Source organism: Rattus norvegicus, chromosome 4 (assembly GCF_036323735.1).
Source record: "Rattus norvegicus strain BN/NHsdMcwi chromosome 4, GRCr8, whole genome shotgun sequence".
Taxonomy (NCBI): Eukaryota; Metazoa; Chordata; class Mammalia; order Rodentia; family Muridae; genus Rattus; species Rattus norvegicus.
In genome coordinates this window covers 119,378,633-119,398,485 of record NC_086022.1, presented here as the reverse complement: position 1 = coordinate 119,398,485, position 19,853 = coordinate 119,378,633, and the positions used below count along the sequence as shown (strand labels likewise).

Genomic DNA, 19,853 nt, shown 5'->3' with positions numbered 1-19,853 from the left:
AGCAATTGTAATTGCTGTGAGCTCACAAACACAGTGGCTATCGTGTTAAGAAGACACTATTTTGTCTCCTCCCCGTGCCTCTTCTTCAGTGATAGGGCTGAGCCTTGGGGCTGGGGGTTACTACTGGTGTCCCAGTTATGGCTGAGACACTTAGTCTCTGCCCTTAGACCAGTTGTGAGTTTTTAAGTTACCATCGACACGGAAAGAAAAGTCTTGGATGAAGTCTGAGGGCTGCACTAATGTACAGGTAGAGATGAGAATTTAGAAAATGGCTCGATACTGTGTCTACATCCATGAAGCCTGTACGCTCCCCAGCCCTCTGATCTTGGCCACGTTTAACAGTGCCAGACATGGGTTTCCTCCTGTGGAATGGCTCTCCACTCTAACCAGAAAGCGCTTGGTTACCCCCATAACATTCATGCCACTGCTGCACCCATAGGCAAGTCCTGCCATATTGCTTGCTAGTGTAGTTCCTCACTAAGTAAAGCTGGTGATGACTCTTCTCTCCCAGTAGCCTGTGTGTTCACCTTCTGTGCTATAAGGGCTAGCCAATAGGGAGGGTGCTTTGTGATTAGTAAGTACCTGATTTCTCCCTGTCCTGTGACCTGTGTGGTTCCTTCTTCTAGAATACTGTCTTACCATCCAGTTCTGGTGGTCAACCAAGAGCAATGGTAGTAACCTGAGTTGTTTTTTTTTGGGGGGGGTTGTCTCTGGGACACCTCTTGTTTATTTTTTGATATTGAGTCTCCTGTAGCACAGGATGGCTTTGAACTCACTATGTAGCTGGGCTTAGCCTTGGGTTCCCAATTCTCCTGCTTTCACCTTTGGAGTAAGGGCTTATAGATGTGCACCACATCCCCACCTCCCACGTCCCTTTTTATATCCTTATTTCCCATGACTCTCTGCCTCTGACCCAGCTCCCCCAATCTCCAGGCTGGTACTTTTGCTTCCTACTCATCTCTGCTTAGGGCTTTCTAGCAGGACCAGGGGGACAAGCACGGTTCTCAACAATAGTCTGCTGCTAACGCCTGCCTCCCGGTACATGTGTTTGCAGAGGGCCTCTAGAGACCATACCCTGTGGAATATGGAGAGAGGCTCATAGTACTTCTTGAGGCTGGCTATAGGCAGGTGGGCTGGTGATGGGAGCTGGGAAGCAGCATGGTTGGCCAATCTGCTCCTTGTCTGGGACTTCAGGCAGGGGCCACAGCCTAGCAGCCTCCTCAGAGCCAGCTGGGCCCCTCCGAGCTTTTACATTCAGGGGCTGGCTGCTTGTTTGTTCCTGGTTGAAAAGACTTCCTGCCAAGCTCACCCAGCACTGACCTCCCAGCACTCCCCCTCCTCAAGGGCCTTCCGCCAAGCACCATAATACAGTGGCTAGAGAGGAGGCTTTAGCAGGGAGACATTTCTTCTGAGCCCCAAGCCTCCCTAGTGTAACCAGCTTATGTGTCCTCTCTACACAGGTGGCTGGGGCCTTGTCCATCCCACAGGACCTTTGAGCAAGACTTAGGTCAACCCCATCGTACAGGCCCAGAGTTAAAACGTTCCTTCTAGCTTTCTCCGCGCTGGGCCCTCAGGCCTGTCTGCAGGAACTTTGGCTCTTCGTCCTCCTTACTCTCTTTGCCAAGCTCAGGGCTTTATTGGAACTGATTCTTTTGGCTTGGGGCTGCCTTTGATGACTGTGTCAAATGAGATGGAACCTGGCCAGGTTGTTATAGGAACTCAGGAGAATCCCTGGGGTGGGAGAGATAATGAGAATCCAGGGCCTTTTACTTCATGTCGCTAGAAAGTAAAGCATGCATTGTCCGGGTCCTGAGAGGCTCAGGCAGCAGGAAGAAGCCACTCAGCCTTGGGGGACCTGGGCTTCCCTAGGAGTTTTTGGGGTGCTTGGGGTCCGGGGTGTCTGGCAAAGGTTTAATGAAACTTAGTTCAAGTGCTAAATCCTGCACTAAATCCTTATGCTGCCTAAGAGAATTGAAACAACTGTGGTCCAGTTTGACTGACACACAAGGCCAGTTGTGTGTACCTGCTGTCTGAGCACTTGGAAAGTTGAGGCAGGAGGACAGTCCACAAGCTAGAGGCCAGCTACATGGTGAAATCTAGGGTAACCTGGGCTACAAAGTGAAGCCCTATCCCCCAAACAAACAAACAAACAAACACAAAAAGGAAGGAAAGAAAAATATTCAGAGTCTAGAAGAAAAGCCAAGCTTTTGCTGTGTGGTGAATGGTGTCTGGGAATGAGTTTTTACGTTTTCCTGCTTCTTTTTTGTGAGCTGCCATGTGGATGCTGGGAATTGAAGCCGGGTCCTCGGGAAGAAGTAGTCAGTGCTCTTACCTGCCGAGCCATCTTTCCGGTCTCCTTTCCTACTTCTTTTGATGTCTTCATTTCCTGTCTTTTTCTTCTTTCAGCCTCAAACTTGTTGAGATCCTCCTGCTTCGGCTTCCTGGGCGCTCTGATTTCAAGCGTGTACTGGAGCATTCAGTTTCTTTGTTGGTTTAAAAAATTTTAAATGTGTGTGGAAGTTTGTGCGTGTGAGTGCAGTGCTCGTGGAGGCCAGAAGAGGGCGTCAGATCCTGGTATTGGAATTAACAAGTGTTTGTGAGCCTTCTGACATGGCTGCTGGGAATCAAACTTGGGTCCTCTGTAAAAGCGGTATGTTTGCTTAAGCACAGAACTATCTTTGTTTTATGAAGCAGGGTCTTTTTTTTTTTTTTTTTTTTTTCCCGGAGCTGGGGACCGAACCCAGGGCCTTGCGCTTCCTAGGCAAGCGCTCTACCACTGAGCTAAATCCCCAACCCCATGAAGCAGGGTCTTATTCTGTAGCCCAGGCTGTTCTTTGCTCACTGTGTGGCCCAGGCTGGCCTTGAGGTCCTCATCCTCCTTCCTCCGCCTCCCATGTGGTAGGATTCCAAGTGTGTCCGCCATGTGTTGCTCTGGCTGCTGTGTTCTGTAAACATCATAAATTGTTTACATGGTTGGAGGAGAGGGGAGCAGGCAGGTAGGGAAGGAAGCAAAGAATCCATTTTGGAAACGGACAGACTCAGGAAATGTGGTGGGTGAGTGTGTGCTGCCTCCGATGAGTGCCCTGAGGCTTGCTGCTCTTGCCGTGGGTCCTTCCTGAGCTGACCGAGTTTCCTTACAGTATGGGGGCTGCTCCTAAGAGAGGGGCCATCTTGAGAGCAAGGTGAAAGAAAGTTCAAGACTTTATGATCTAGCCTCAGGTCAGACCTCCTCACATTGACCACCCTCTAGGTGTCAAGACAGTCACGAAACCTGTGTCGGTAATCAAGGCGAGGGCACTGTGGTGGTTTGAATAGGTCAGGCCCCCATAGACTCGTGTTTCAGCGCGTGGCTCACAGAGTGGCACTTTTAGGAGGTGTGGCCTTGTTGGAGTAAATGTGTCACTGTGGGGATGTGGCTTTTACACTCAAGTTCTGTTTAGTATGGAATGCCAGTCTCCTCCTAGCTGCCTTTGGATTAAAACATCTTGGCTCCTCCAGCACCATATCTGCCTGCATGCTGCTATGCTTCCTGCCATGATGATGATGGACTAAACCTCTGAAAATGTAAACCAGCCATTATTAAACGTCTTCCTTTATAAGAGTTCCTTCCCAACAATGAAACCCTAACCCAGCCACTTAGACTTGGATATGGAATGGATGTGGAAACATTCTAGAAGATTCTGGGGAGATTTGGATAAGGGGGTGACTATCTTTAGAAGGTCCATTTGCCAGCAAGAGTCACCTGTGTTGTAAGGTCGTCATAGTTTTCTAGCCCCCCTCCCCCCACATTGATCTTGTATGACATGGGCTGCTCTTGAACTTCCTGTGTTACCAAGGCCGTGCAACTCCATCTTCTGGTGGACCTGCCTCCACCTCAGCGGTGCTAGGATTACAGACGTACGCCACCCTTCTTTCAGTTATATAATCTCCCTTCTTCCTTCCCTCCCTCCCTCCTTCCTTTTCTCCTTTCCTCTCTCTTTCTGCTTGGTTTCTTGTGTAGCCCAGGCTGCCTTCAGACTCACTATGTCATCAAAGCTGGCTTGAACTCCTGATCCTTCTGGTTCCACCTCACAAGTGCTGGTATTGGAGTATGCTACCACCTAGGAAGTAAATTATCATCTCTCTCTCAGCGCTGTCCTTCCCCCTCCCCTGCCCTCCTTCAGGGATCTGTGTAGCCCTCGCTGTCTGGAACTCACTGTGCAGACCAGGCTAGCTGTAAACTCACAGAGATCTGCTGGGATTTAAAAGTCTGTGTCATAGCACCTGGCTTGTTTGCCTCTCTTTGAGACGGAGTCTCACTGTTTAGTGTGTGCCGGCTTGGAACAGTGTGTGGTCCAAACCAGCTGGAAGTCAGGGTTCCTCTGCCTCTGTCTCTAATGCTGGTATTGCAGGCAGACACCACCACTCCTGGAAAGTTATTGTGTTTTATTGAGCTCGTATACTCCAGTTTACTTATCTACACTCCCATCAGTTAGCTGTAATCTTAGCCATGTTTGAGAGCTGTTGTAAACATCTTTATTCAAGTCTCTTGGTGAATGAAGGCTGCCTTCTATACTGTTCTTTGTCAAAAATTGAAATTTAACCCTCTTTCCCTCCTCTCTCTCTGTCAAGTATTGTAGCCATAAGTACTTGAGTAGGTAAATCTGTTAGAATTTAAAAAAAAAATCACTTACTCTTTGTGTGTGTGTGTGTGTGTGTGTGTGTGTGTGTGTGTGTGTGTGTGTGTGTAGGCCAGAGGTCAACCTCAGATGTGGTTCCCCAGGTGCTGTTGACCTTTTGACATTTTTGTTTTTGAGGTCTTTCACTGGCCTGGAGCTCACCAAGCAGGCTATGCTGTCTACCCAGTAAGCCCCAGGAGTTCCTGTTTCATCCCAAGCGCTGGGATTCTAAGTATGCACTACCTCATGTTTGTGTTTTAGTGTATTCCAGGGGTTTGAACCCAGGTCCTTGTACTTGCATGCAAGCACTTTACTGACTAAATCATCTTCTGATTTTTACTTCAGTTTCTGGTTGGGCTGGCCTGATCTGTTGTTTATCATACCACTGCTATTGAACCAGGTCCCTGTGGAAGGACATTTAGGCAGAACCCTTCCTACTGTCTCATGTGTGCACTGTGAACACTCACTCTGGCTGATGCTGAGGTGGTCTCACAAAGGAAGAACTTTCTGAAGTACTGGTCTCATGCCACACAGTGTCTCTTTTCCTTCCTCCACAGAAACGTCTCAGAGAGGCTGTGCAACTACTGGAGGATTACAAGCATGGCACGCTACGCCCAGGAGTTACCAATGAACAGGTACTTCTGCCAGGGGGTGGGCAGAGGCAGGGGAGATGATTCCAGAATCTCGTTGCTGTTATGCCAAAGTTTTTCTTTTTGTTCAAAAACTTTATTTCAAAACTTTATTCCATATTTTTCAAAGAAATATTTACACAGTTAAAAAAGGCATCATCATCATCATCATATCATCATCATAATAATAAAATAATAATAATAACATTGTGTTGTCCCTCACCAGGCCTATTACTGGTCACCAGAAGAAGCTCCTTCTAGTGGAATCTCAGCTGTAAATCTGTATTTCATGGGTAAATCTGTACTCGTTCATCTGAACTGCCATTCTCAGCTATCTGGCACTGTAGGTCTCTTATCCTCCACGTCTGTAAAGACATATCTTCCTTCTAGTCCACCCCCTCCTCAAGTATTAATCATGGTTTTGAGATCTGCATTTCAGCTGCTTATATAGCTCCAGTTATTAAATAAGTCACCGACCAGTCGAGTTGTTTGTATTATGGCTGTTCTTTGTCTTTTTCAACTTTACGTTGTATCTGGAGTTATTCATTGCCTATGTTTTTCACTAGTAAGCTTTGTTCCCCTTCTCACTCTTGCTGCATTTCCTACACTCCGTATGCCAGTGCCTCCTTAACTTGGGAGTCTCCTGCCTCCCACTGCCAGTTTCCCTTTCCTTCAGCCAGCCAGTCTTTCTTTGTGTATCCTGTAGTTTTAGTAAAATCCTTTTCGTAGTCCCCTGAACAGGATGGATAAGAAGGTTTAAATGTTTGGACTGCTTTGTTATTGTAGTTCCTGAGATAGGGTCTCACTATGCAGCCTTGGCTGACCTGAAACTCACCATGTAGACAAGGCTAGCCTCAAACCCAGAGCCCACCTTAAAAGCATGTGCTACCACGCACACTTAACAGACCATTGGGTGAGAAAGTCCTAGGTCAACAATTATCTTTCTCCTCATAATTTTGAAGACTATTGCTTATTTTCTCCTGACCTATAGTATGGCCTTTGGAAAATCTGATGCCTTTAATTTCTGATTTTTTGTAGGTTGTCTGTGTTCTTTTTCTGGGGTTATTTATGTTCCTCTATGCCTTTCTCTCCTCTGTATCCATCTTCTGTACTCTGCATCTTCTCTCCTCCTCGTCCTCTTTTTCCTCCCTTTCTTTTTTTATTTGGTTGAGAGGATCATATATAGCCCAGGATGGCTTTCAATCTTGCTGTATAGACAAAGATGACCTTGAACTCTTGATACTCTTGATTTCAACTTCTCTCCATTTCAGAAGTACTTAGAGCTTGGATTATAGTCTTTCCCCCCCTTTCTTTCTTTCTTTCTTTCTTTCTTTCTTTCTTTCTTTCTTTTTTTTTTTGGAGCTGAGGACTGAACCCCTTTCTTTTCCTCCCTCCCTCCCTCCTTCTTTCTCTCTTTCTTTCTCCCTTTCTTTCTTTCTTTCTTTCTTTCTTTCTTTCTTTCTTTCTTTCTTTCTTCCTTCCTTCCTTCTTTCCTTCCTTCCTTCCTCTCTCTCTCTCTCTCTCTCTCTCTCTCTCTCTCTTTCTTTCGGCAGCATCTCACTCTCTAGTTCAGCTGAGCTGCAAACTCAAGGCAGTCCTTGTGCTTCAGCCTCTCACACACTGGGATCACAGGCATGCAATGCGCTTCCACAACCAGCTTATCCAAAGTCTTAAACATCATTATGGTGACTCCCTTGAATCTGAAAGTTCTTAGCGGTCCTGGCAAACATGTTTATATGTTGTTGTCGTTGTCGTCGTCGTCGTCGTCGTCGTTGTTGTTGTTGTTGAGACAGGGTTTCACTGTGGAGCTGGCTAGCCTTGAACTCAATGTAGGCAATCCCCATGCCTCTGAGATTAGAAAAGTGAGCCATCATATTCAGCTATTCTGTTTCTTTAATTTATGATCATTCTGCAACTCCTAGACTTAAGATATTAGATGTATTCTGCGTGTTCATGTGTCCATTGTATGCACTTGTTAGTGTGTGCATGTGTATGTGCAAGTGCATATATGTATGCAGTAGTAGTGTGTGGAAGACAGATGGTGTTTTTCCTCAACTGCTTACCACATTTATTTCTGGAGAAAGGGCCTCCTGTTGAAGCTGTGGCTTATTGATTTGGCTGTGGTAGCTGGCCATTACTAGTCTGCCTCCACCCCACATCACTGGGTTCACAGGTGTACGCTGTCACATCTGACCTTTTACACAGGTGTTGGGGACCCCATATTAGGTGTTCACAGTTAAATGGCAGGCACTTCCCCAAGAGTGCCATCTCCTGAGTCCCACCCGGCAGACATTGTAAATTGACACTCCCGTTCCCTCCTTTCCTCTCTAAGTGCTGGGGACTGATCCAGGGTCTGTTGCTAGGCAAATGCTCACCGCTGAAGTAAGTCCTCCTTTCTCAGGTTTCCTTGTCTCTCCTTCTCCTTTCTTTCCATCACTCCAGGACAGAGGGCAAGGATGAAGCTGGGTATCTTTTCCTCACAGGATACCCTGCCCCACCTCAGACAAGACAGATGAAGAAAAATGAGAGTGTGAGAGAGCAATGGAAGCAGAAACTTGCCCAGACGAGGTGCAGCTAGAGAATATCCCCTCCTCCTGCTCTTTCTTCTCTTCTTCCTCCTCCTCTCCCTCCTCCTCCTCTCCTCCTTCCTCTTTCTCCCCCTCCCTCTCTCTCCCTCTCTTCTTTTCTCTCTCTCTCTCTCTCTCTCTCTCTCTCTCTCTCTCTCTCTCTCCTCTTCTTCTTCTTCCTTCTCCTCTCCCTTCTCTTCCTTCTTTGGTGTTTTAAGACAGGGTCTTTCTGTGTAGTTATGGCTGTTCTAGAATGTGTTATGTAGGCCAGGCTAGCCCTGAACTCATAAAACTCATCCTACTTTTATGACTTGAGTGCTGAGATTAAAGGTGTATGGCACAAACTTAGCCTGGAAGTTTTGTTTGTTTGTTTGTTTGTTTGTTTGTTTAATTTGAGATTGGCTGGTGGGGGTGGTCTAGGCAAGGAAGACAAAGGAGTGGGCAAGTTTTCAGTGGGACTGGGGCAGACAAAGATGCACATTGTGCTGAAAGTCCAGAGAAGAAGCGCCTCAGGGCAAATGTTCTGGAGTCTCTCATGCTAAAGTGACCTCAGTACCTTGGCCCAGTGCCCATGCAGGGCCCCAGGGGAGTGATGAGACCGGAAGCCCAGGCAATCAAGCAGGTCCTGTCTGTCTGGAGGTATTTGCCCTGCAGCCCTGGGCAGAGAGTCAGGCTGTAGTCTCACTCCCTCCCCAGTGGTGACATTTCTGTCCGGCTTTGGGGCCCCTATAGCCTGAAGGAGCCCACATACCTTCCAGTGCCCTTGTAAAGTTAGAAGTGAGGCCACTTTCACTCTGGCCTGCTACCTGCCTAAGCTCCTTCATGCCCCACAGCCTCTGAGCTGGGCCTCTTGGGACCCCCCAGAGTTCAAGGAAAGAGGCCACATTATTCTCTTTCACTGCTCAGAGAGCGGAGAGTTGCTGTCCTGTTTTTCAGCTTTGTTTGCTGTCCCCAAAGCCCCTACTGGCCTCCTGGGAGTGGGAGTGGGGGAAGGGCCCAGAGCTTGGCATTTAGCTGTTTCCTGTGCTGCTGAGTTCTGGCTGGCAGTGGCAGAGCCTGGTGGGTCCATCTGGTGGCTAGGTGGCACAGCACTCTAGGTGTGAGCCTGTCACTCTGGTCCCCTGGAGCAGTGTCTCCCTCTGCCGAGCCTGAAGAATTGGACGATGTGTGGTGGCTGTCACATTCCTCCTTCCTTGGGCCACAGTCATCAATGTCACATATGCCTGGCCTTCACAGACTGGGGGATAGAGGGGACAGAGATGGCATATCAGCTTCACCACAGGGTGTGAAATTAAGGAGAGCCCAGGTCCTAACTCAGGGATGGCCCTGCTCCTGCTCAAGTATCATGTGTGGGGCATCTGAAGTCCTACAAGGTTCTTAGACCTGGAGTACACAGTAGTCATGGTCTCTCTGCACCTGCACTCTGTCTGCTCTATGGTTAGTAGTCATGGTCTCTCTGCACCTGCACTCTGTCTGCTCTATGGTTAGTAGTCATGGTCTCTCTGCACCTGCACTCTGTCTGCTCTATGGTTAGTAGTCATGGTCTCTCTGCACCTGCACACTGTCTGCTCTATGGTTCTTTGGCCGATATCTGGATCAAAATTCCAAAGCTGGTCCTGATAACTACAGTCACAGATGTCACGAGCTGCCTGGATATCTTGGGTGTGTCCTTAGTGATCGAAGCCATCTGAAGGTGGTCTCAATTGCTCTTCTGTTCATGGACAGCTGATAGCTTCTCCACAGATGGTCACCTTCCTTAATGGTTGCCACGCCTAGGAATGACATGTGACTTGCAGGAGCTCTACAGTCTAGAATCTCTCTCAGCTTGGTCGGTCAGTCTCCACCCCTGGCAGTTATAGTCTGTTTCGATACCCCTTGGAAAACAATCCAAGAATCTTTCAAGTTTCTGCTTTCCTAGATATGAGCTTTTTGTCTACCTTCTGAGTCTCATGGTCTTCTCTCCCTTCTGAATGTTTTAGTTTGGAGGAAACTTCTGTACTGCGGCTCTCATGTGTTCTAGGCTGGCTTCAAACTCACTATGTAGCTAAGGGTGACTTTGAACTCCTGACCCTCCTGCCTCCACCTCAGAGTGCTGTGATTAGAGGCATGTACCGCCATGGCTGGTTTATGTGATGCTCACATGGAAGCCAGGATTTCAGACATGCCAAAACAGCGTTCTTCCAACTGAACTGCCTTACTGTTTTGTATCGCGCTATCTTTAGTATTTAATGTAAAGTAGGTGTGCTTGATAAACATTTGCTCACCAAGTGAATTCTCTTATAATAAGCTTGATCGCAAATATCCCTATCTTCATATTACAAAAGAGATACTGGAGGCCCAGAAAGACTAAGTAAATCATCTCCCATCGCATAGTGAGCTAATGGGGGATTTCAAATTCAAACCTGGGCTCCTCTGCAGGGCCTGACCTCTCTCTAGAGGAAGCTTCTCGCCAAAAGAAGCCACAGCTGCCACCAAAATCCTGCAGAAGCAGGCAGGACATCTCTCTTCTTTCCTGTGTCTGCAGAATTGGGGCTCCCTTCACCCCACATAGGCTTGTATAGGTACATGGTACCTGGAGTTACCATGGCAACACAATTAATGGTGCGCTATAATGCAATGGGCTCAACTGATCAATTAGGAAGTTTTTTTGTTTGTTGAATGGAGGCCTCCTTCCCGGTACAGAAGGGTCCCCTTCAGGCTCTGTTTAATTACCTTCTGGAGGTTGTTTTAAATAGGCTCTGTCTTTGCTGCCTTAGGAGGTTTAAAGAAGCAGCTTGCTAGGAGACAGAGGGGAAGTAAGTGAGCCAGACTGGGGGTGGGGCTGTCGTTCTCCCTCTGGGTGCTGGGGTGCGTCCTGCCTCTTAGCAGCATGTGGGACCCCAGCCTACCCCTCCCTTAGTCTCCGCTGAGGCAGGTTCAGCTGAGACAATGGCTACTTCTTAACTCAGTGAATTTGTGTGCTCTGACAGCCACCCAGATGGCTTCACCACACTGCCCTTTGTCCCTGTTCTCCAAGTGAGCCAAGCAAACAGGGCCTCAGCTCTCAGATCCACGCCTGGCCATTCCTAAAGTCAGGCATCCCCACAGGTCGGGGCTGCACAGTTCCGTGTTCAGCCAGAGGTTCACTGAGTGCTGGGCTGTGTACAAAGGAGGTCAGCTCTAACCCTGGGGCTGCAGTTCAGCGAGCAGGTGCCTCTGTGTGCTGTGAAGATGCCAGGGGTCCTGGCCTGCGTGCTACATGTGGTGGCCAGCCAATGGGCTCAACTGGCCTTCCATGTCTGGTTCCCAGGGTGGCCTTTGTGACCTGTTTGCATGAGTGGCTTGTGGAACTTGAGCTTTTTCACTGTGGGGAGTACTTGCTGCCTTTTCTGAACCCAACTCATCGGTCCAGCAGGTCACAGGGCAAAGTTCAGCCAGACACTGTAAACTCAGTGTTTTTAACCTGTTCTTTAGAGTTGGGCCTGGTGTGTAGACTTGTCAGGAAGGGAGCGTGGGTTTCACCTCCTTCCTCTTCTGACTGATTGCTGTTGTTACTTGGGACAGGGTTTCTTGTAGCCCAGGATAGCCTCAAATTCACTGTGTAGCTGGGAATGGTTTGAACTGATGACCCTTTCTCCTCTGCTTCCCAGTTTTAGGGTTATGTAGGCATATGTCACCAGGCCCTGTCTGGTTAAGTTTCTGTTTACTTGGTTCTGATTTGTTGAGACAGTTTCTCTCCCTGCTGCCCAGGCTGGCCCGGAACTTGCTGTAAGGCTTAGGCTGGCCTGGAATCCAGGCTTCTGCCTCAGTTTCCTGATGCTGGGGTTACAGATGTGCTTTAACATAAGGGAAAAAAAGTACATGTCAAAGGCGTGTGGGAATTTAACTAGGAGGACAAGGAAAGATGGTGGCTGCCCCAGGTCCAAAGGGCCCAACATTGTGCCTGACCCTATGTGCAGTCACTTGGCTTTCAGTGGAGATAAAGTACCTGCTAAGAAGGGGAGAATGTTTGACTGGCTCATCTCTACCCTCCCTTGGTGGTGTCCTGTTAGCATCAGCAAGGCTGTGTGCAGCTCCACCTAGTTCTGACACGCAGGAAGAAAAGAAGTTACAGGGCTGGGAAGTGCTGACCTGGGAAAGGTGCAAGTCACTTCTCCCCTGCCGCAGGAGTTCAGTCACACGGAGCCCTCCACAGTCAGCCCCCCACCAGCTGCTGCTCTCTAACCACAGGGATTTTGTTGGACACTTAGTCCTCCACACACAAAGGCGCTAATGGAGGGCTCGGATGGTGTGCATCGATCTCATTAAAAAACAAAACATACCATGACCAAGATCTACAGAGGACGGGAGAGAAATGGTGTCAGGCCCGGGCACTTCAGCCGAGGCTTTAAGAGTGTGGCCCTCTGGGTCCTCCAAGCCCTGGAGGGGCTGGAAATTGTGGAAAAGGACCAAGATGGGGGCTGCAAGCTAACACCTCAGGGACAGAGAGATCTGGAAAGGCGGCAGCTACCAACAAGAAGCGTTAGAACAAAGGATGCTGGGTAACAAAGGATGCTGGGCTAATAAACTGCCTCATTCATAAAACAAAACAAAACATAAAAACAAAACCTTTTTTTCTTTTGAGACAGGTTCTCACTATTCACTATGTAGCCCTGGCTGTCCTAGAACTCACTATGAACAGGCTGGCCACAAACACACAGAGATCTACCTGCCTCTCCCTCCTGAGTGCTGGGATTAAAGGTGTGTGCCACTAAGCCCAGCTCATCAAAAGTTTTAAGTCCACACTGTTTCTTTTCTAGTGGTTGTGTTTATTATATTAATGACATAATAAACCACAGCAGTGGTGCTCAACCTGTGGATGGAGACCCCTTTACAGGGCACATGTATCAGATATTGACATCACAATTCATAGCAGTAGCAAAGTTATAGTTAGGAAGTAGCAATGAAATGATTTTATGGTTGAGGGTCACCACAACATGAGGAACTGTATTAAAGGGTTATAGCTTTAGGAAGGTTGGGAACCACTGCTCTACAGTGTGAGCCCAGTGTTGTGAGCAGGTTACCCAAGTGATGGTGTCCTTTACAGCCAGCCCTGTCTGTCTGTCTGTCTGTCTGTCTGTCTGTCTATCTATCCATCCATCTATCCATCGATCATATACCTATCTATCTATCTATCTATCTATCATCTATCTATTATCTATCTAATTTTGAAATGGCAATATGTCAACAAGATATAGATTCTAGAAGCACAAAAAGAGCAAAGAATAAAAATGAAGTTCTGGGAGAAGGCTCATTCACTAAAGTGTTTGCCATGCAAACCTAGGGACCTGAGTTTGATGTACCCAGGTACAAGCCAGGCAGAGAGGCTGGCACGCATCTTGAACCCTGTACTGGGGATGCAGAGTTAAGAGCATCCTTGGATCTCACCGACCAGTCAGTTTAGCTGAGTCAGAAAGCTAAGGTATAAAGGGATTGAACACACCTGAAGTTGACTCTGGCCTCCTGTGTGCAGAGTGTTGTTTGGGGATGTAGCTCAGTTGGAATGCAGCTTCTGTGCAGGAAACGCTGCATAAAATGTGATTGGCACTCCGGAGGCAGAGCCAGGACAGTCAGGATTTCAGGGCCATCCTCAGCTGTGTAGAGGGTTTGAGAGCAGCCTGGGACACTTAAGGCTCTGTCTCGAAAAGCAAAACACAGCATGGGGTAAGGACAGTGACTCAGCAGTTAACTGTACACTGGGCTCTTGCAGAGGACCAGAGTGTGATTCTTAGCACCCACACTGGGAAGCTCACAGTGGTTTATAACTCCAGTACTGTGGGATCTGGTGCCCTCTTCTGGTTGCTGTGGAGACCTGCACACATGTGCACAACACCAGCCCCCTGTAAATGTACAAGTAGTATACCCATAAATAAGAATAAATAAAATATTTTTAAAGGAAAACGAAAGAAAAGAAAAAGGAAGCAAGGAAGGCAGGCAGGTTAGCCAGCTTCCCATCCAGAAAGTGGTAGAGCTAGAATCTGTCTCCTCCCCTTTTTCTTGTAGCCCCCCCCCCACTTGAAGATACTGCAATGTTTTCAAAGTTCTCTTTAATCCTTGAGTTGCCCTGTTCCCTCCGAATTCTTTCTGTCTGTGTGTGTACCCAGACTCACTGAGAAAGGATCTTTTTCATTTAGGTATTTCAAACATCAATTTGTTTAATGTTTTGAAATAGGGTCTCAGGTATCCCAGGCTGGTCTCAAACTCTTGCTGGAATCCCAGGACACTGTTTTCTCCAGTGTTGGTGTTCACTTGTCATGTGTTCCTTATTCGAAAAGCATGTGTTATCAAGGTGTCTCCCTGTGTCCCCAGCCCTTGGGAAGTAGAGACAGGAAGATCTCTATGTGAGATCTATACTACAGAAGGTACTGTCTCAGAATTCCCTTGGTTAGAGAACAGGGCACCCACCAAGTGCAATGATTACACATATAAAAATGTCATAATGAAGATGCTAGTTAAAAATTCGAATTTAACAAAACGGAGGGAAACAAAACAGAAAAAGCAGGCTGGAGCTGCAGTCTTCTTGGTGGTATGCTTGTCTAGCGTGCTCAAAACCCTGGGTTCCATCCCCTGGATCCCGTGAGCTGAGCATGATAGAACACGTAAACAGAATACGCTGGAGGTGGAGGCTCCGGGAGGACCAAGAGGTCGGGGTCATTGCCAGCTCCATATTGAGTTTGAGGCCAGGCTGAGTTACAAGATATCCTGTCTCAAAAATCATTTAATTGGGGGTCGGAGAGGTTGTTCAGTGGCTGCCCTCCTGGAGGACTTGATTCATTTCCCAGCTCCCACATGGGGCAGCTCACATCTGCCTATGAATTTCGGCTCCAGGGGATCTGACATCTTCTTCTGACCTCCATAGGCATCTACTCACACACATAACACGCTCATATATTAATGAGGAAAAACAAATCTTTAAAAACTTTTAAAATTGAGAGAAACCATGGCTCATAGGGCTTAAACTGCTAGAGCTTTTAATTCTCTCCTCTCTCTTTCTCTTTTTTTCAGCTCTGGAGTGCACAGAAAATCAAACAGGTAATTTAGTTCTGGGTTCTTTTCTCCTTCTCTGTGCTTCCCTGGGCTCCTTCTCTCCCTGTCCCAGGTATCCAGCAGAAGCCTTTGTCCCATGGCTACTGGGTGTCCAGCCTTTCCCCACCCCATCCTTCCTACTAGCACCCTAGGGCCTGAACAGCTAAAGGCTGGGGTTCTGGCCTGACCAGCCTTATCCCAGGAGCTCTGGAAGTTCTGAGAAAAGACTGGGTTCTGCCCACCGGGTCTGGTTCTGTGCCTGTTGTATGATGGGCAAGGGCAAGAAGACTTCATAGTGGGCACAGCCTTGGCTCCCATTGGTTAGCAGCTGGGTGAATGGAGGATACGGACCATGGCTCACATTTGAGCCAGAACCAAGTGTTCAGAGGCAATGCAGAGCCCCGGGGGGAAGGGTCTCCCTGTGTCAGCTGTCCTTGCCCTTACCCCTTGTCCTTAATACTTCTGCTTGTCCTTCCTGCTTCTCCTCTCCTCCTACCAGGCTATCCTACACCCGGACACCAACGAGAAGATCTTCATGCCTTTCAGAATGTCAGGTGAGCTTCCAAGACCCTCCTGGCTTTGCCCAGCAGAGGTGTGGCTGTGACAGAGCTAGGGGTGGCCATGTTTCTGACATTATATGAATTTTCCTTCGAAGATTTGAAAAAACATGTACTCACCCCAGAAAGGGTGCTGATGGCATTCCAAAGAAACAGCCCACTCAAATCTCTTGGTGAGCCATCAGGTTTATTAGGATCACGTAAAGGAGCATCCAACATAGGGGGCATTTCCAGAGAAGGACATGGCCTCTCACATATACAGCTACACTCTCACCCACATGTTTACGTTAGCTCAACCATGTTAGATCGGGCACACACCTGTCTTTCTTTTCCACTTGTGGTTGGGGTAGAGCTGTGGCCTCTGCATTGGGTCTTGGCCTCCACCAGGTCACAAACCCCTCCCTAATTGCAGCATTTTGCCCCTGGCTGAGGGGAAACCCTGGCTTCTATAAGTTCTATCTGACCCCTTGCAGCACACTCTTTCTCCCTGTCCTAGGCCATAGCATCTAGACTGACTCACTGTCCTCTGACCTTGTTGTTAACTAACCTTCCTTCCTGGGCAGACATGTACAGTCTGTGCTCACAACTCTTGAGTATATAGACAAAGCAGGAGTCCTGTTCTGTGGAGCCATGCACAGGGGTGGTGAGATTCTCCACCCAGAAAGTCCCTAACTGGCAGCCTCTAGAGAGCTACTTTGTGTGCTTTACACTTGGATCACAGGGTACATTTGTTCAGGCTGAAATGGGGCCCTTTCCCTGTCTCTGAAAATATGGATTTTGCCCCAAGTCACTGCACAGGCATGTATTTACACCAGTGCAGAGGGACGTATTCACACCAGCACAGAGGGATGTATTCACACCAGTGCAGAGGGTTGTATTCACACCATCACAGAGGAATGTATTCACACCAGTGCAGAGGGGATGTATTCACACCATCTCAGAGGAATGTATTCACACCAGCACAGAGGGTTGTATTCACACCATTGCAGAGGAATGTATTCACACCAGTACAGAGGGATGTATTCACACCAGTACTCTGCCATTTCTTCCTAGCCATTTTTACCCACTCTGATTCAGGAGACTGGTGTGAAGGGCTACTGTTTGCTGCCTTGGAAAGGCTTCCACCTGGCTGGGAAAGGAGACTTCAATCAGTTGAGAATGCCCTGCTTCAGAAAGCCTGACTTCCTAGAGACTAAGCCAAGACATGGCAATATGATGCCGTTTTGTGAACTGGGTCACTGGCTGCCAGGAGCCCTGGCTTTGCTGTGAAGGGCTTAGGCAGCAAAGGTTCTAAACACATAGGACCTAAAGATGGAGCTACTCACATCCCGTTCCTGGCATGGCAGGCCCACATCCAGCTTGGCTTCTTTTATATTTCTGGACCTTTCTGAAGCAGGCATTCCTTTCAGCCCCCTCATTCCAACCCCCAAACTTGGCCTTGTCCCCAGAGGGAGGCGCAGGAGAGCTGTGGCACCAGCTCTTAGAGCCGTGTTTGCTCAGGATGTGAACCTGGGTTCTCCATACAACTCAGATAAGTATGGCCCCTGGTGCCTGCCCATCAGTGACTGTCTAGCATAAGTCAGAGGCTAAGGATAGGAGGCTGCCCACTCGCCGCAGTGTGGAAGCCTTGCACACAGGCTAGGAGGGGGCTGAACATCACCCAGCGCTCTCCTGCTTTCCCAGGTTGGGAACACCAGAGCTTTTAAATGTTTTTTTGTTTGTTTGTTTGTTTGTTTGTTTGGTTTTTTTTTTGTTGTTGTTTTTAAAGGCTAAAGAAGGAAGACACTCAGGGTTCCTTGGGAGATAAAACCATAGAGATTGGGGGACGAGGCGGCGGGGGGGGGCAGTGAATATTGTGCCTCAGAGAGGAAATAGTTCATAGGACCCCTGATGACCACCAGCCTCTGGATTCTGGAGGGAGCCCGAGTCGTCTGGCTACTGGGGAACAGAGAGGGGTAGGAGAGTCGGGGGGACAGTGAGCCCTCTGCTTTAGGAAGAGCTGAGTCAAGGGAAGGCTGTAGTGTCTCTCTATAATTGTGCTGGGCTTCTTCATCAGGGCCCCGGGGCAGACCAAGCCCCAGAAGCTTCTGGATATCTCACGAGACCCAGAAGGTTCACGGGACCTGACTTTTTCTCTCCCCACCCACAGGTTACATTCCTTTCGGGACGCCAATTGTAAGTCTTACCTGCAAAGGATTTTCTTTTCCAAAATGAAATTTCAAATGTCTAACAGCATCATTATTCATAAATACTCGGCAGGGGATCTAGTTGACTGTCCTGGTGGGGCACTGCTGGGAGAAAGGGCAGGCGCACTCTTTGGGCATGCGCAGTCTTCTTTCCCTTGCTGTCCAGCTCTGCACCCAAGGAGTCTGACTTCTGCCAGCGCAGGGAAGCTCCTTAGACACTCATATTGGAGACTTGGAGCTTTCTAAAGAAGCCGGAGAAGTAGGAAGATAAGGGCACCTTGTGGAAATTGAAGTTGCAAATTAATTCAGACAGGGTTTCTGTGTTCTTTTTGTTTGGTTTTGGAGTCGGGTTTAGCCCTGCTCATGATTTCTTTCCTGTGTTAAGTATTCTGTGTTATGAATATGGATTAAGTCTGAAAAACAGTGTTGAATGAGAAAATAGTAGCACAGTAGTAATACTCGCTGATGTCATTTATATCATGTTTAAAAATGTGCAAAGTGATAGTATATATAGTGTCCGGGTGTATGCTCTGTGTACGTGTGAGAGCAGCCCTGGGAGTGACAAGCAGGACTCACTCAGTGTACCTTCCGCTTCGGGTGGAGAAGAGGTGGAACTGCGCAGGAAATCGGTGCTACGGATCCTGCTGGTTCCTACACAGAAGGCAACATTCCCACGATTCTTTGAGGAAGTGAAAAGCACAAACCACGAAGTGCGTGTCGCGTTACCCTCTAGACTTCTGTGTGTGCTTAAAAGACTTCATCTTATGCATTTGCACTTTTAACTTTGAAAGTTGTTTGTTTCCCCCATATTTCCTTCTTCAAACTCAACCCTTCCCGTTATGCTCAGGATCAAGCTTAAAGCCCTGTGCACACAGCTTCATTCCTGTGGAGCCGCGTCCAAGGGTGGTGGTGGGGGAGTCTGCTTTGTTTTGGTTCTTTTTTTTTTTTTTTTTGGAGACATTTTCTTTGTGTGGTCCTGATCCTCCTGCCTCAGCCTCCCAAGTGCTGAGATTACAGGTGTATACCATTACATTTGGCTTAAAGTAAATGATCTATGTATCAATTCTTGTTTTTTTGAGATAAGGTCCTATGTAGCCCAGGCTAACCTTTATAATGTAGTTGAGGTCAACTTTGAACCTGTGAACCTCCTGCCTCCACCTCCTGGGATTACAAATGTGCACCAGTGTAGTCACTTTAAGTGACTCTCGGGAAGGAACGCTAAGCCCTTGTATGCCAGCACTCAACCACCCAGGCTGTATTCCCACACGCTATGAGCCCGGCTTTCCGTTTTTTTTCCCGGCTTGTTAATTTATACTTTGTTGTTGTTGTTCCTTGGTTTATATTAGGGCGATGGTTTTCCTGGTACCTAGTTGGTCCTTTGGAAAGGAACCCTCCTAATTCTGGTGATGACCACACACACTCACAATTTTATAGCACAGATATGTTGCATTCTGAATATAAGCATCATCAATATCAAGAATAAAATAGTAAATATGAGTCCCCACCCCAGGAAGGAGTTAGGCATACGGTTTGTTTACCCCGGTCCTTTTTCATTTTCCGAGTAACTGTTATTACGGGTGCTCGGAGGCTCGGCAACAGAGACTCTCGTGAAAGAAAGGTTTTTAAGATTGTGTTTCCCTTAACAATTGCTTCACAGAGGACTCTGAATAAAATTGGGGACACAAAGGTGGAAAAGATGAACTGTGCCCTTGATGAGCCTTTGTCTGATGGGATGAACTAAGGAGCTGAGATTTTGGCCCTGTGTCACCAAGGCTGCCTCTAACCTTTACCTCAGACACCTGGCAATTGTTTTTGGAGTTGATTGAACTCTTATCCATCTCAAATGCCCTGACTGTTTGGCTTGTGTTTGGCGAATGCTCTTTTGAGTAGCATCTGGATTATCCACTGTCGGCATCTCTGCTTTGCAGGGAATGACTTTTTCTCCTTTCAGGCATAAACAATGTATTTGGCTAAAATGTGTTTTCTTTTGTAAGTAAATTTTTCCCATTTCTTTGGGAATCATTTGACATGTTTTTTTTTTCTTATCTTTGGAGTTCAAAAATATCTTTAGGATTAAAGGGAAAAAGATGTATATTTTATACAAGAAATATATGAATATGTTCTTTGGGATTCAAAAATACCACCAAGAGTTTTTTTTTTTTATAAAGAATATTTTAATGCTGGGCACGGTAGCACATATCTGTAATCCCAG

At 47.6% G+C, this 19,853-nt stretch overlaps 1 protein-coding gene across 9 annotated transcripts in view; it reads left to right on the top strand.

Annotated features, from left to right (window-relative positions):
• Positions 1-19,853, top strand: part of Sfxn5 (sideroflexin 5) — a 119,840-nt gene that overhangs the window by 29,046 nt on the left and 70,941 nt on the right. For 7 of the 9 annotated variants that reach the window (XR_005503169.2, XM_063285639.1, XM_063285640.1 and 4 more), the window contains 4 exon segments: positions 5,216-5,293; positions 14,878-14,904; positions 15,398-15,452; positions 17,605-17,630. Coding sequence is in view for 8 of the 9 variants with exons in the window: in XM_063285639.1 (XP_063141709.1) it covers positions 5,216-5,293; positions 14,878-14,904; positions 15,398-15,452; positions 17,605-17,630 (186 nt within the window). In the remaining variant the exon portion in view is untranslated. 9 annotated transcript variants of the gene reach the window in all.